Here is a 16,068-nt window from a genome sequence, read left to right on the forward strand (position 1 = left end):
TGTTAAGAGCGCTGACTGCTCTTCCAGAGGTCCTGAGTTCAAATCCCAGCAACCACATGGTGGCTCACAACCACCCCTAATGAAATCTGATGCTCTCTTTTGGAGTGTGTGAAGACAGCTACAGTGTACTTACATATAATAAATAAGTAAATAAATAAATTTAAAAAAAGAAGAAGAAGAAAAGAAGAGACAGAAAGAAACAAAGAAAGAAAAGAAAGGATAGAAAGAAAAGAAAGAAACAAAGAAACAAAGAAAAGGAAAGAAAACCAAGTATGCAATTACTATGATTCTTTGTAACTGAGGTTGATCCAACTCCTAGGATTCAATGTTTCTCCTGCTTCCCCCTCATAGCTGGGACAGTGGGTGTGCATTTTAACCCACATTTGTTGTTGTTGTTGTTTGGTTGGTTTTTTCCCGAGACAAGGTTTCTCTGTGTAGCCCTGGCTGTTCTGGAACTCACTTTGTAGACCAGGCTGGCCTCGAACTCAGAAATCTGCCTGCCTCTACTTCCCAAGTGCTGGGATTAAAGGCATGTGCCACCACCGCCCAGCCTACTGGCTTTTGTATGTCCATTCTGTGCCCTTTATTTTACTGATTAGTGTATCCATTCTGCTATCTTTTGACCAAGTCTATCCCCCTCCCCCAGCACATAAAGCAGAGATGGCTTGACTTCTTCCTGCTCAAAAGCCCCTATTTCTTTTTCTTCCATATTGCTAACTGGGGTTTATCTAATTTTCTCTTGTCATTATTTCCAGATCTGTTCACAAGTGCCCACAAAACCAGCCCCAGGCCTCAGGGCACAGACCTCCTGAATCGGGACCTGCCCTCCAGCCACTCACCAGCCATTGTTCCGGACCATGTTGCTGGCAAGGTAACTGGCTATCCATCACCCTCCTCCGGCCTGCCCCCGACTCCAGCTGCTCTCTTATTTCCCTGAAGCAAGCAGAAACCATTCTCAATTCCTTTCTTTCTTGCCAATCCCAACTTCTCCCTGGGCAATAGGGGCACGGAGGGCTTGGCATTCAGCTAGATGAGGCTCTGGATTGGACTGGGCCAGACTTATTTAGACAACACAACCCCACCCCAAAGGTCTTCCCGTCCAAAGTAACTCAACCTTGCAGACGGAAGGTTCTGCTGCCAACCTAGAGCAACCTAGCATCTGCCAAGAACTTCTCTAGAATACAAGCAAGAAGATGCTCCGAGTAGATCAGGAAGGTATAGAGAGGGGTCCTGGTATAGCAAGGGGCCCTGTAACCTCTCAGAACACCACAAGGTGGATCCACCTGCCCTGAAGGACTTCCGGACATAGCCATATGCGCCCTGCCCCACCCCCACCCCAGTGCCACAGCCCTGACTGATCCCCTTTCTCCTCTTCCTTCAGGACAAGCAGATGGATTTCTGTTGGGATCCATGGCAGGTCAGTGTTGCTTGCTTGCCCCAAGTCCAGCCAGCCCAGCTGACATCACCTTCCCTTCCTCTGCTGTGCCCAGCCTAGGCCCACAGTCCTGCCAGCCCAGGGAAGGCGATCTTGTGAGAATGGCTAGGACCTCCCTACCTTTCTGTGCCTGATCCCTGGCCATCACCTGATGAGCAGCTGGGAGGGGTGCCTTCTGTCTGCCTTTCCTTCCTGCCTACCCACCTTTTTCTGTTTCTACAGAGGTGCTTCCAGACCACCAATGGCTACATATCTGACTCTAGAGCCTGCCCCAGCAACTACAGCGTGGCTGCCCTGGCTACGTCATCCCTTGTGGGTAGGTCAGGATAGCCCCCCTCTGGCCCTTAGAGATTGTACGCTCTCCCATGGATATGTGCTACTGATAGCAAAGGGACACAGCCATGCCGGGTTTAACAGTTTTCTAAATTGCCAGACTTCAAGCTGGGTCCCCTCTCTTGGGAGTTGGATTGCTGAGTTTTCAGGCCCCCTCCCCCGAGATGTCTCAGAGGGGAGGGTGCAGGCTGTGGGTGTCTGACTGCGTGGTCTCCCACGTCACCTTGGGTCTTGTTCCCTAGAAGCAGAACCTGAAGTGGGGACTGTGTCCCCCTGGGGGATGGCTCTTGGGCGGACCCCTGGGGAGAGAAGGAGACTGAGGATTCTGTTCAGTGAAGACTTGGTTACAGTGATTTTGCTCAGTGGAGACTTGGTTACAGTCGTGGGACTCGCTCTGCCTCAGCCCACTCTGCAGATGGTAGCCTTAAGACTCAATGGCGCTTGAAGACCAAGAGTCTGGGCTTGATTTTGCTCCCTGTCCAGCCCTCAGTTGCCCCTGAGGACTGTGTGACCTTGAGGGCACAAGATCCTTCCATGTTTCCAGAGAGCCTGGCTGCCTTCCTCCATCTCCATTTCTGCAACTTCCTTCTCCTGAAACTCCATCCACCTCCCCGTCCCAAGAAACACCACCTCCTTGCCTCAAGTACTCTGCAGCCAGCACCTCACTGGGGGAACAGGTCCCCCCTTCTTCCTCATCTCCATCATTGCCGTGTTCCCAGTCCCTAATTCCTGTGATGGTCTCATCTGACTTTGGAGCTTGGGTCCCCTAAGCCTTTTGCCTGCCTGGCTTTAGGGGTCCTGGGGATGCCCGGATCTGTTCCCTACCTCAGTTAGTGGAGATGCTGGGCTCTTGCTTCCTCATCTCCATCCCCTTCCACATCCAGCCAGTCAGCTCATAAGCTTCGCCAGCCTTTCTCCTGTCTCGCCCTGGCTCCCTACCATGGCCTCTGATTACCTCAACTCCCATCTCCACCCTTGAACTTCAGTCTTTCAGTTGGGATACAACTGATATCCCAAGTAACAGATCTAACCTACCTCTTCCCTGGTTCCTGTCTGGCCATGTTGTAACCAAGGCCCTCCATTGCTGTATAGATAATACCAAGTCTTCACCTCGGCTCCCTAGTCCCTGTCTGGCTGATGAAAGGCTCCCAGCCTCTAGTTGCCCCGTGTCTCATCTTTGGTTATATGGTGTTGAGCTTTAACCTTGTCTCATCTGTGAAATTCTGCCAGCCTGGCCACCATCTGTCCCACCCCAATAGGCCTTCAGAGAGCCCAATTCCAGGCCACCTCCTCCAGGTAGTACTCCCTGATGCTCCTCCACTCACTAGAGTCTCAATCCATAGAGAATGAGTGGAAGGTGCTGGGTCACATGGCCAGCCGGAGGAAGGAGTGGCTGGTTTGGGAAACTTGATCCAGATTCAATAAGACATTGGGAATGAGGGGGCATACAAACGGGAGGGACATGGCGTGAAGGAGGGCATCAGTCTGCGATGGCACAGAGCAGAATTGGTCGTGGTGGCAGGATGGTCTGAGGTATTTGGGTGTCATGAGCGGGGGCTTACTTTGGGACGGCCACTCCATGGACAGCTATCCATGGCTTCACAGGGGTGGTGCAGAGCATCAAGGACCACATCACAAAGCCCACAGCCATGGCCCGTGGCCGAGTGGCCCACCTCATCGAGTGGAAAGGCTGGAGCGCCCAGCAGTCAGGCTGGGAGCTGTCCCCCGCAGAGGACGAACATTATTGCTGCCTCCCGGACGAGCTGCGCGAGGCGCGCTTTGCTGCGGGTGAGTGGGGATCACGGAGAGAGAGGCAACCGGCTGGGTGTTCAGCCTGAAGCGGGGTCTGAACGAACCTGCGGTAAACGCGTAAACGCGCAGGATGGTGGGCGGGGCACTCGGTGGCTTCCTCTCTCACAGCTCAGAGAGGCCCATGGAGGCATAGAGCGCCCCCTTCCCACCCCTGTGCTCACTGAGTCTAATCTTGCTGCCCCGCCCCCACCCCACCCCCAGGGGTCGCTGAGCAGTTTGCCATCACGGAGGCCACTCTGAGTGCCTGGTCCTCTCTGGATGACGAAGAACTGCAGCCCGAGGACAGTACCCAGGGTGCCTTCCAGCTCCAAGGTACAGCAGGGATGACAAGGCAGGGTGGGTGGAGCAGCCCTCAGAGGGACGCCAAGGACTCTCAGCAGGGTTCCTTCCTTTCCTCCTCCCCCTTCTTCCCCAGCTACCTGGGACTGGCAGGTCCGGCTCCAACATTCCTAGGGGCTGCGCTTATCAGAAAGGAGAGACTGGGTGGGGTGCAGCTTAAGCTGGCACTAGGTGGATTTTGGGTGCTGCTTCCCCAAACCTGGGTCCCAATGAAGCTTCCCTTGGCTCTTCTCACATGATTCTCCCTATGACTAGGAGGGTAGGGGATAGAGGACCAGAAAGAGAACCTCTTGTCCCAGTACTCACTTCCTGCTCTTATCGTCTCTGCTCCGTCCGTCATAGGGAGAAAACTGAGCTCAGAGAGACTTGGAGACCCGCCTGAGGTCGCATAGCTTAACAGTGACATAGCAGGCCTCCTCACCCTGGCCTGGTCTCCCGCACCCTGGGAAGTAGGGCACAGGCGGCGCAGAATTCCATCTCTTCCCCTGTACCCCCATTTGGTTTTCTAGACCTCGAGAGCATCTACTTTCAGGACAGCCTCCTGAGCGGCCCTTCACAAGACGACAGTCTCCTAGCCTGCTCTCCTGGCCTCACCCTGAATGATGTCTGGCCCTCACCAGAGGAGCCCCCTAGCTCCACCCAGCAGCACCGGCAGCGGCTGCCAGGGGCCCAGGGGCTCGATGACAGGGCCCACTTGCATGGCTCGCTGCCGTCGGTGGACAGTGGCTCTCTTTCAGAAGAGGAAGACGAAGTGTTTTACAACTGAGGCAAGATGGCCAGTCCGTTGTCTGCACACCCTGCTGGGAGCCCAGCTGTACCACTGTACCACGGGGCATCTCTCGACTCCTCCTCCGTACAAACACAGGGTGGAGTGTGGTGAGGAGGCTGGCTGTTACTCCTGTGCACCGCTCAGTGCCTCCATGGACCTGCTCACAGCCTGCTCCAGGACTCTAAGCAGACACCAGGGCAACCAGCCCCAGGAGAGCTGACAGTCGGGCCCCCAGGAGGACACCATGGAAAGATTAAGAGGATTGTTTGGGGGGGCCAACCTCAACCTGGGCTCAGCCTGCCCCATTCAGTCTGGGCATCTGCCTCGTGGAAGGTGGGACCGTTTCTCCTGGACTCTCTCCAGTCTCTGGACTGTCTGTCTGTCCTTCCTCTCTTACCTGGTTCCTCTGTGACCCCGCCCCGCCCCGCCCCGCTTCCCAGCCAAGAGGACCCACGTGTCCTCCCTCACACCCCCTCCCTCTCCCTCTCCCACAGGGTTCTCTGGTGACATTAAAGTAGTGTGTTAATCCCGGATGAACTTGACCTGGTCTTCCTGGGGAAAGTACGTTGTTGTCGAGCCCTGGATAAAGGTCTGAGGGGTTGGAAAAGGCTCCCACCTCCAACACACAAACACTGGAGAGGCCCGGGATGTCTTGATGGTGCAAAGATTCACCCCCAGGGACCCTGCTTTACCCAGCTGTACCACAGGGAGACTGAGTCTGGAGGACAGGGCCACACACATTCAAGGTCCTTGGATACATGAGGCCAAGCATCTGAGGACCCGGTAGGGACTCTCTCTCCCTTCCATCTCCCCGCTACAGAGCAGAGGCTGAGGGGCCCCAAGCCCAGTCTTCGATGCTTTGTGATGATCTGTGAGCACCAGATGCCGCAAGAGCTTAACCTAGGCCAGCACTAGAACCCAAGGGACCAATTGCGAACTCCTGAGGGAGAAGATGGGTGAACAGTGGCTCTGGGAATCAGCTTTAGTTTTATTTTCTCAGGAGCTGCTGGTTGTGAATAGATAATCCCAGAAGGTACGTCCCATCCACTGGGGTGAGATTTGTCCCTTTCAGACCAGAGAGATGTTGTCCTCTGAGGGGAGGGGGGGGGGCATGATAAATGTGGAGCCCTGTTCAGCTGGGTAGAGCTGGCTGATGCACTGAGTAGCTGGGCTGGGCTGGAGGGGTGCAGGGAGGGAGGGAAAAGGGGCAGGGCTCTGTGCAGCATCTGGAGCCCTCAGCTGGGTTCCTGTTCCCCCACACGGGCTCACTTAGGGGCTGGTGGGTTGATCAAGGTGGAAATGGCTTTCTTCAGCTACAACAGAGAAAAAAGGATCGAGGGGGAAGGAGGGTTGGGGGGATGGAGACATCTCTGGCCTCTATCGAGCACACCCCCACGGAAGGATCGAGTCTGTGGATTTACAGCTGCCGTCTATCCCGTGGCTTAGATAAGGGACTCTGAACCCAGAAGGTGGCAGGCTGGTAACTTGATGTCCCAGGCTCAGTGGTCATTTTAGTCCAAGGAATAAAGTACATCAGAGTTCCGTGGAGTTTTGAAAGGGGAATGCTGGCACACACACCCCTGCCTCCCCCACCCCCGCCCAGCCTGCTTTGTCCACTCTCAAGACCCAGTACCTCCACCCAGGACACAGAGCCCACAGCTCTGCCCCGTGACGTCACGAACAGCGCCTGAAGGGTCAGCAGTTCAAAGAGCCTGTGTGCCTGCAGGGGGGTTGACAGGAACCGATGGGGTTAGGGAACACCCCTCTGCCCACACACGCTTCTCTGGCCAGGTGAGTGGAGTCGAGTCCAGCCGTCAGTGTCTAGTCTAACCACTAGGGGGAGCCAGACTCCACATAAGAAGCAAGGTCTCAGGCAGACGAAATCCTTTGGTCCAGGTTTCCCGGGTCTCAAGGACATCAGGCCCTGGTAGAAAGTTTGGGGCCATAGCCAGGTTCCTAGACTGAGTCTGTCACCCCTACCCCAAGTGCCTGCTCTGAGAGGCTGGGTAACCTAGCAGTTTTCTCACAGGAGTCAGGGAGTTGGGGCTCAATTGGGGTCCCTGTGTGATGCTAAAAATCTTCTTTAAAAGTTTTTTTGTGGGGCTGGAGAGATGATGGTTCAGTGGTTAAGAGTACTGACTGCTCTTCCGAAGGTCCTGAGTTCAAATCCCAGCAACTACATGGTGGCTCACAACCATCTGTAATGAGATCTGATGCCCTCTTTTCTGGGTCTGAAGATATTACAGTGTTCTCATATAAATAAAATAAGTAAATACATCTTTTTTTTAGAAAGTTTTTTGTGGCTGGGTGTGGTGGCACACACTTTTAATCCGAGCACTTGGGAGGCAGAGGCAGATTTCTGAGTTCGAGGCCAGTCTGGTCTACAGAGTTAGTTCCAGGACTGCCAGGGCTATACAGAGAAACCCTGTCTCAACACACCCCCCCCAAAAAAAGTTTTTTTGTTTGTTTGTTTAGTTTTTTTAGACAGAGCCTCTCTATGTAGCCCTGGCTGTCCTGGGACTCACTATGTAGACCAGGCTGGTCTCAGACTCACACAGATTTTCCTGCCCTGCCTCCCATGTGTTGGGATTAAACGTGTTTGCCGCCCTGCCCAGATTTTTTTTTAAAAGTGCATGGGTGTTTTGCCTGCATGCATGACTGTGAGCCGCATGTATGACGTACCTCTAGGGACCAGCAGAGGGTGCTGAATCCTCAAGGGCTGGAGCTGCCATGTGCTTGCTGAGACTCGAACCCTGACACTCTGGAAGAGCAGCCAGTGTTGCTAAAGCTAAGGCATCGCCCAGCCACAGGGATGCTTCTAACTAACAAGCACCTGTTCCTACCCAAAGCACGCGTTTCCCAAGCTCTCTCAAGTCCCTAATCCTCTGCATCGCCCCAGGAACCCTGGTGATGACCCAGGCTGCGGCTGCTGGGCACATCTGTAGATGAATGTGTGTGTTGTATGTGTGTATATGTATTGTGTGTGTATATGCGTATATCTGTGTGTATATAGTGTGTGTTGTATGTGTGTATATGTATTGTGTGTTTGTGTGTTGTATGTGTGTATGTGTATTGTATGTTTGTGTGTGTTGTATGTGTGTATATGTGTTGTGCATGTAGGTGTGTATGCATGTGCATGCATGTGTGTATATTGTGTGTGGTATGCAGGTATATGTGTTGTGTGCGTATATATTGTGTGGTGTGTACGTATATGTGTTGTGTGTGTTGTGTATGGTATGTGTGTATTTATGGTGTGTGTGTGTGTGTTGTATGTGTGTATATGTGTGTATATAGTGTGTGTTGTATGTGTGTGTATATGTATTGTGTGTTTGTGTTGTGCATGTATATATGGTGTGTGTGTATGTGTGTATATGTTGTATGTGTGTATATTGTGTATGGTATGTGTGTATATATGGTGTGTGTGTGTGTGTAACACCCCACAGAAAGAGGATATGGAGCCAGTGTCCCGATCAGCTCCTCCCTCTCCACCCTTTTTCTCCCTTACCTGATACAGGGAGGTCTCTGGGGACAGCTGCAGGGTCACTGGCTGTGTGGGGCAGCCACCAGCCAAGATGTCCTGGAGAAATCGCTGGGATTGGAGAAAGAAAATGGGGTCTGAGTCAGCCTGTAGTTCCCAGGCTCCTGACCCTTGAACTCCTCTCTCCCTTCAGAGCCCTGATCACACCGCCACTCTGTCCCCACACCTGGCAGGGGAGCCCACCTCTTGGCCTGGAGCCCAGGAAGCTGGCTGGGTCTGGAGGGCTTGCACCAAGTGGGTCCTTTCCACAATGCCCACCAGGGTCTGAGACTCTAGGAAGTACAGAGGAAGGGACTTGTTATAAAAATAAAAGTCACATTATCTGAGTCCCTACTATGTGCCATGAACATGCTGGGCGCTTCTTTTTAAAGATTTGATTATTATTTTTATTTTATGTGTATGAATATTTTGCCTGCATATGTGCACTACACATATTATGTGCAGTGCCCACAGAGGCCAGAAGAGGGCACCAGAGTCCCCTGAATGAGAGTTAAGGACAGTTGTAAGCTGCCATGAGAGTGCTGGAAACTAAGGCCAGGTCCTATAAGAACAGCCTTGATCTTAACCAATGGGTGCTCTCTCTCCAGCCTCATTCATGCTGGGTGTTCTTAAGTGTCAGAGAAAATCACAGAATTTTCAGTCTCCTAGGACACCTTTCACCCAGTTTACAGCTGAGGGAACGCAGGCTGAGGGGCACAGTGGGTAACTGTCCTGCCTCCTGGAACTCAGTTTTAGACACAGATGTTTGGCAGCTGTGGATGGCCGTATCATCCTTGACTAGCATCCCAAGCGCCACCCCCAGGCTGCTTTACAATGACTTTCCATCTCCAAACCTCTGGAAGTTAGCATGCTTATTATGTCCATTTCATTCACAATAAACCACAGCACAGAGAAGCTAAGGACTTGCCCCAGGTCACACAGCAGAGTCTGGACTCAGAGGCACATCCAACACCCTGCCTGCCCTTGCCGCCCTGACACTTAGAGGGAATCCCCACGCAGTGCCCCTCCCCCACCCCCACCCCAGCCGAGTACCTCTGGTCTCCACCAAGGGATACTGAGACACATCTGTGGAGGTCACCACCTTGACCACCTCCTCCAGGGGCATGTCCTTGGCCAGTGTGGTGAGGTTAGAGTTCATGAAATGTTCCACCGTGACAGGGTAGGAGCTGTGGACAGAGGAAAACATGTAGCAGGCCCTGCAGTGGGGGGTGCTGCCCCCCCCCCCAGGACAAGACAGGAAACCTTGCTGGGAGAGCTTCCACGTGTGATAGCTGATAGTTTAATTTTTTTTAAAGATTTATTTATTTATTTATTTATTTATTATATGTGAGTACACTGTAGCTGTCTTCAGACACACCAGAAGAGGGCATCAGATGTATTTTATGTATATGAGTACACTGTGGCTGTACAGATAGTTGTGAGCCTTCATGTGGTTGTTGGGAATTGAATTTTAGGACCTCTGCTCACTCTAGTCAGCCCCTGCTCACTCCAGTCGCTCCCCCCCTCCAGTCAACTCCCTCAGTCCCTGCTCTCTCCGGCCCAAAGATGTATTTATTATTATACATAAGTACACTGTAGCTGTCTTCAGACACACCGGAAGAGGGCGTCAGATCTCATTACAGGTGGTTGTGAGCCACCAGGTGGTTGCTGGGATTTGAACTCAGGACCTCCGGAAGAGCAGTCAGTGCTCTTACCCGCTGAGCCATCTCTCCAGCCCTCGCTTGTTCTTTAGTATTAAGTTCAGGACAAAGCTCATGGGATGGCACTGCCCACACTTAGGGACAGCTGACACAGCCTGGAAACTATTTTGCCGAGGTATCATTATATATCTTGTTAAGTTGAAAATTAAACTATCAGGGGCTGTTGAGATGGCCTCAGTCACGGCTGCTCTGGAAACAGAAACTGCTGGGTGCATTCTGGCTGAGGAAGGATCTCAGACCACATCTGCATCCTAGCTCCTGACCACCTAGTTAGGCCAGAGAGCAAGAGAGAGAGGAGAGAGGCCTCCTAACGGATGTTCAACCTCCATGTGACCTGAAGTAAGACTTGTCCAAGCTCTGGCTTTCTCTCCCAGCCCCTGAAGCTCCGGGGAGGTTGAGGGCCAGCTAATGGGCTGAAGGCAATTGCAGTGGTGTTGGGGTGTGTGTGTGTGTGTGTGTGTGTCCCTAAACTTCCACACCACCCTGGCCATCCCATTCCTCAGTCCCGGGCTCACCCAATCTGTCGGCCACGGATCCACGGCAGGTACGGCAGTTTCTTGGCCATGATGGTACCATCGTAGAAAGAGGGCTGTAAGTTTTGGGAGATGACATTGGCCGCCAGCACAGCCATCAGCACAGGCAGTGCGTGAACGATCTGGCCAGTCAGCTCAAAGGCCAGCAGCGCTGTGGAGATGGTGTGGGTCACCGCTCCGGAGAAGGCAGCAGCACCTGCAGGGGCAGAACCACCGTGGGTGACTCCAGCCAGGGCCAAGCTCATCCAGAGGGCATGGGTGTAACAGTGGCTAGGGTCAGAAATGTCCGGAGGGCACATACTGGAAATTTCTAAAGTGCCCAGGCATGGCAAGAGAAAAGAGACAACAGAGGGGGTGGGGGATGGGAAACAGACAGAGCTAAGAAAGAGCTGGGAGCTGGGCGGAGGTGGTTGGTGCACGCCTCTAATCCCAGCACTCAGGAGACAGAGGCAGGTGGATATCTGAGTTCAATGAGGCTGGTTTACAGAGTGACTTCCAGAACAGCTAGGGCTAAACAGAGAAACCAGAGAGAGAGGAGGAAGGAGGGAGAGGAGGAGGGGGAGGAAGAGAGAGATTGGAGGTTCAGAGGATGACGGGGCTTTGGGAGTGGGCGGGGTTTTAGGAGTTGGGAGGCACACTGTACAGTTCACTCCACACAAGCATCGGCCCCTTTAATTATATTCTAGCCCACGGGGTCTTCCCACCTGAAGGGCCGGGGTCCACTCACCTGCCAGAGCATAGCCCCCAGGCATGATGGGATAGACCTCTCCACCAGCCACAATGCCCTCTGGGAAGGCGACAGACAGGGCCTCTCCCAAGAGGCGCCCGATGGCAGCTCCTGCCATAGACTCAGAGTGAAGGGCCAGTCAGGCCGACCTGACCCCCAAGACCCTCGAACCCTGCTTCGTTCCCAGTACCCCCTGAAAGATGGGTGGTGTGTGGGAATCAGGGTTCTGCCCCGTGCCCTTGGACCTCCTGGGATCCAGACTCACCGATGATGAATATAGGCATGAAGTAGCCAGCAGGCATGGGGATCGTGGTGGCCAGAATCAGCATCCAAAACTGTGCCGGGAGCGGGAGAGGGGACCAGAGGGCAGAGGTTAGGACCACCGCCACCGCGGCAGGAGTGAGCAAGGGGGGATGGGACAGAGGTGGCGGGTTCCCCGAGAAAAGGATACCATGCTGACTGGAATCACAGATGACATCAAACAGGAAGAAATCAAACCCAGAGTGCCCACTATGTGCTGGGCACGTGTTAGGTCATTTTGTTTTCTTGCCCTTAACTGACTCTTTGGGTAGAAAGAGTAACTACCCCCATTGCTTCATTTTTAAAAAATGCATGTGCAAATTTGTACATGTGTGTGTGTGTGTAGGTCAGAGGACAAGCTCAGGTGTTATGCTTAGAACTGTTGTCCACCTCCTTTGAGACAGAGTCTCTTACTGACCTGGCCTTTACCTATTCAGTTAGACAGACAGATCAGTGAGTCCTAAGGGAACCTCCTGACCTCTCACCTCTACGGTGCTGGGGTCGGGTTTTTGTTTTTTGTTTTCAAGCATGCTACCATGCCCACCTCTTTAAGAATGCTGAGCTATTTCGTTGTAAAGATGAAGAAATTGAATTAAAAGTAAAAAAGAAAAAAAGGGCTCTGAGGCAGAGGAGCGACTGTGACTTCTCTGGGAGCGTAGTGGGCCAGGTTCAGGTTGGAAGTGGAAATGTTCCAGTGTCAGTTTGGTTCCTGAAGGCAGCCCTATCCTACCCCAGATCTGAGAACAGGAGGGACCCACCTTCATGATCAGGAAGAAAGCCAGCGTCCCAAAGATGGTGAACTGCGGGTGGTACCATTCAAACCACAGGTTCTGGGGGTCGGGCTCAGCAGGCCAGGGTGGGGACGCATTCCGGGTCATCAACGCCCACGAGTTGTTGTCAAACAGAGAGTGCAAGTGTTCTGCCATGGACAGCTGTGGAGGAGGTCAGCGGGTCCCCAACTGTCCCCCGCTCACCTGAGCCTCAACTCTTCCATCCTCAGGTTCTGAGGACCCTGAGAGTGACGCTGCCATTGCTGAAATACAACCTCATCATCTGAAAAGCGACCCCCTAGAATCTCCCCTGGAGAGTTTCAGGAAGGGGAGATGAATGAGACGGGACCTACACAGAGGAGTCAGTAAATGGGGCTCACCACCCACCCATCCCAGTAGCTCAGAGCCCCTTACCCGGGAAGCCATGAAACGGCCCACACCAGGGGGATAGGTGACTGAGGCCAGGACCAGTGCGACCAGAGCTGCGTAGGACGGCTTGCTGTGAGAGAAAGGGAGATCTTTCTCATTTGCCCCATCTCCTTCTCCCACAGTGTAGGGAGACATGACAGCTCTCTCCCAAAGGCAAGCCCACAACCCTGGGGGTTACAGTGAGAAAAGAATTATGGACAGAGGTGGGCAAGGGCAGACAAACTGACAGACTCCCTCCAGAGAGGAAGCTGAGGGAGCCCAGGAGGAGGGGCATGGCAAGGGGAGGGCTGAGCGAGGGTTTGGGACAGAGGGGGACAGTGAGGACAGGCTAGCTGGCCAGGGTGGGGATTGGCCTTAGGCCAGGAGAAAGAGGACCTCCAAGATCGGGGGGAGAGGGGGCTCAGAGAGAGGAGACAGTGCATGCTGGGAAGGGCTCCATGACAGACCTGGTTTCCAGTAAGTGCGTCAAGTGCTGTGGAACTTGGCCCGGGGTGGGTACGAGTGAGAAAATGTACCCCGTGAGGTGTTACATTGTTACATAGAAGGTACCTAAAGGGCCTGTGGGTAAGATACTAACTTGGGGGTGGGGCTTGCTACAAAAGGCTGGGAGTGGGCCCTCCTGACTACCTTGTAGCCAGCAGTTTGGAGGTGTAGCGATTGGTCTTGATGAAGCGGAGAAAATTTCGCTGACAGAACAGGTAAACACAACTGAGTATCCCGCAGATGAACCTGGAGGTGTCGGTGAGGGTGAATCCCGAGCTGCTCCCTGCCCTCCAACCCCCACCCCCAGTTCATACCTGGAAGGAGCCGGGTCGGGCTGTCAGGGCCTGAGACCCCACTTACCCCAGAGCCACAAAGAAGAAGATTTCAGGCAGGTCAAAGGGCACATCCACTCGGAATCTGGTTTTGTAGATGGAGGTGATGGTCTCTGGGGGAGGGTGGGAGTGGGGGTCTGAGGTCACCCCACACCCACCCGAAGCATCTCCCGGATAATCTGTACCAGGGAGGTAGCACCATGCCCTGAGACCAGATAGCTCTGGCTCTGAACCTGGGCCTGCCATTCAGCCAGCCGTAGCTCTTTCCACCCTTAGAGCCTTTCTCTCAGCCCAGCACGGGTAGCTCCCTTCTGTCTACCTAGATACTTAAGGAGAGGGCAACTAGATGCTAACGTGTTAACAACTAAGATGTCCCCCAAGAAAGCTCCATGTCTGACAGGAAGCTTCGGTACCACAGGGACCCTGACATGTCAGATTTTCTATATCTGCGTGTGTCCTCTCGTCTCAGCTACTCCCCAAGTTGTGGCCCTTCCAGTTTTGACCAAAATATAAGTAAATTCGTCATTCCATTTCTGTATCTACCAAATTATTTCCTCTTGAAGGGGGTGAGCGTTTGGAAGCAGAGCACACCTTACGACTGCATGCTGCTCTGGCAACAATCTGGCAATCAAGAACTGACCAGGGCGGATTTCTGAGTTCGAGGCCAGCCTGGTCTACAAAGTGAGTTCCAGGACAGCCAGAGCTATACAGAGAAACCCTGTCTCAAAAAAAAAAAAAAAAAAAAAAGGAGTCACTTGTAGTGTCCCTCTCAAAGACCATGTGGAAATCCTAGAAGTGTCCAATCATATTACACAGCTTTGTACCCAGAGGAGATTTTCAGTGTCTTCCAACCTTGACTGCTGTGTGTATTCTGTTCACAGGCACAGGGCCAGTGGCTCATCTCTTATCCTGGATGCTTAGCTGATCTTGGTGGAGTCTACTCACTGGTTCAGAGATAGTTCAGCACCCCCAGACCCTCACGATTAAGGAATGGGGAATTGTAGTGAGGGTGATAGCAATGAAGATTCCTATAGGAAAGTTCCATGCTGGGCTGGAAGATGTGCGCCCTTGGAAGTCCTGACCCCGGACACAGGACTGTCCTGTCCTCAAACACATGTTTTCTGGATTTTGTTTAACCTTCTCCGTGACGCTATGGTGACCAAGATGCAGACAGGCTGAGAACATCCCTCCAGTGTCACCCAATACCATAAATCAACTGATTCACACACAAATGGGTGTGCACATCTACACACACACACACACACACACACACACACACACACACACGAATTTTCTTTTAGTATAGATTTTTCTTTTACTTAGACCCAGAGCTGGACCTTCTGTGTAGATGCTCCAGAAACCAAGTTGGGGGAGGAGTTAAAGAGGGCGGGAAGGAAGGAAGGAAGGAAGGAAGGAAGGAAGGAAGGAAGGAAGGAAGGAAGGAAAAAGGAAGGAAAGAAGGGAGGGAGGAAGGGAGGGAGGAAAGAAGGAAGAGAGAGGTGAATGGAGAGGGGAAGGAAGGAGGAGACAATGGGGGGAGGAGTCACAGAAGAGAGAGGGTGGAGACTATGTCCCAAAATGGTGCTCACCCTGTTCACTGTTGAAGACCGCCAGGAGACGGAACATGAAGGCCCCGCAGGTGGCAGCGAAGAAGCCCCTCCAGTAATTCCAGACGGAGAAGTGAGAGGACATGACCTCGATGCTGAACAGGACACCTAGGGGACACGCGGCTTTTCCTTAGCTGTAGGATGTGTGTGGGGTGTCACATTCTCCTTCACCTGCTGCTTGCTGCCTGGACAGCTGGAGGCACCTATTAACCTTGCCCTTGACTCAAGCCAAGATCAGCTGTCCCCATCCCCACCTACGGGGTGGGACCATGAGGATTTCCAAAGCGTGAGAATTTCCAGTTTTCCAGCCCAGGAAACCAGGCTCAGACCCACATGAGTTCAAAGAAAGTCTACAGCGATTGGACAGCCCACCCCAACCACCCCCGAATGGCTGTACGCTTGGAAGGATTGGAGGTTCTCCTGCCGGGATCAGGAGGCAGCTGGGGTGGAGTGGGGTGGGGACCCGATCAAGCTGGGGAGGACAGGACCGTGGGAGCTACAAGGCGACTGAGGTGACAGAGCTCTCACCGCTGAAGGGAGCGGCGAAGACTGTGGCCACGCCCACTGCCGCTGCCGCCGACAGCATTTCAACTTCCTTGGCCTTGCTCTGGGGAAAACAGAACCCTGGCTTCAGAACTAGCTCACTGCCCCTTCTAGTCTCAAAGGGGACCTTTCTTGTCCCCCTTACCTCAGTATCCCCGACGGCCTTGGCGCGCACGCGGCCCAGATAAGCAGAAATCATCACACTCAGGTGCACAAACGGGCCCTGATGGGGAGAGGCATGATGCAGGCCAAGGGTCTGTGCACCGGGGAATATGAGTCCTTCCCCCATCCCTCCTCCTCCCCCTCTTCCTCTTCCTTCTCTCCTTCCTCCTCTCCCTTCTCTCCCTCCTCTTCCTTCTCTCCTTCCTCCTCTCCCTTCTCTCCTTCCTCTTCCTTCTCTCCTTCCTCCTCTCCCTTC

General features: G+C 53.3%; 2 protein-coding genes across 6 annotated transcripts in view; one reads left to right on the forward strand and one right to left on the reverse strand.

Annotated features, from left to right (window-relative positions):
• Fam131c (family with sequence similarity 131 member C) overlaps nt 1–5,222 on the forward strand; it is a 16,466-nt gene extending 11,244 nt beyond the window's left edge. Inside the window, exons 2-7 of one of the 2 annotated variants that reach the window (XM_021160535.2) lie at nt 756–871; nt 1,382–1,417; nt 1,658–1,751; nt 3,374–3,556; nt 3,782–3,892; nt 4,429–5,222. In XM_021160535.2, coding sequence (XP_021016194.1) covers nt 756–871; nt 1,382–1,417; nt 1,658–1,751; nt 3,374–3,556; nt 3,782–3,892; nt 4,429–4,685 — 797 coding nt within the window. In that variant the 3' untranslated portion in view covers nt 4,686–5,222. The remainder of the gene's footprint in view (nt 1–755; nt 872–1,381; nt 1,418–1,657; nt 1,752–3,373; nt 3,557–3,781; nt 3,893–4,428) is intronic. The other variant, XM_021160536.2, reaches the window with a different exon arrangement.
• A 435-nt stretch (nt 5,223–5,657) lies between these two features.
• The window catches only part of LOC110292770 (chloride channel protein ClC-Ka), a 13,989-nt gene continuing 3,578 nt past the window's right edge, over nt 5,658–16,068 (reverse strand). For 2 of the 4 annotated variants that reach the window (XM_021160327.2, XM_021160328.2), the window contains exons 6-20: nt 15,796–15,873; nt 15,636–15,714; nt 15,090–15,215; nt 13,529–13,613; nt 13,313–13,414; nt 12,671–12,755; nt 12,245–12,418; nt 11,452–11,521; nt 11,187–11,297; nt 10,442–10,655; nt 9,259–9,392; nt 8,410–8,498; nt 8,194–8,277; nt 6,322–6,408; nt 5,658–6,001 (exon numbers count right to left, since the gene is read on the reverse strand). In XM_021160327.2, coding sequence (XP_021015986.1) covers nt 5,954–6,001; nt 6,322–6,408; nt 8,194–8,277; nt 8,410–8,498; nt 9,259–9,392; nt 10,442–10,655; nt 11,187–11,297; nt 11,452–11,521; nt 12,245–12,418; nt 12,671–12,755; nt 13,313–13,414; nt 13,529–13,613; nt 15,090–15,215; nt 15,636–15,714; nt 15,796–15,873 — 1,566 coding nt within the window. In that variant the 3' untranslated portion in view covers nt 5,658–5,953. The remainder of the gene's footprint in view (nt 6,002–6,321; nt 6,409–8,193; nt 8,278–8,409; nt 8,499–9,258; nt 9,393–10,441; nt 10,656–11,186; nt 11,298–11,451; nt 11,522–12,244; nt 12,419–12,670; nt 12,756–13,312; nt 13,415–13,528; nt 13,614–15,089; nt 15,216–15,635; nt 15,715–15,795; nt 15,874–16,068) is intronic. The other 2 variants (XM_029475843.1, XM_029475844.1) reach the window with 1 other exon arrangement.

Source organism: Mus caroli, chromosome 4 (genome assembly GCF_900094665.2).
Source record: "Mus caroli chromosome 4, CAROLI_EIJ_v1.1, whole genome shotgun sequence".
NCBI lineage: Eukaryota > Metazoa > Chordata > Mammalia > Rodentia > Muridae > Mus > Mus caroli.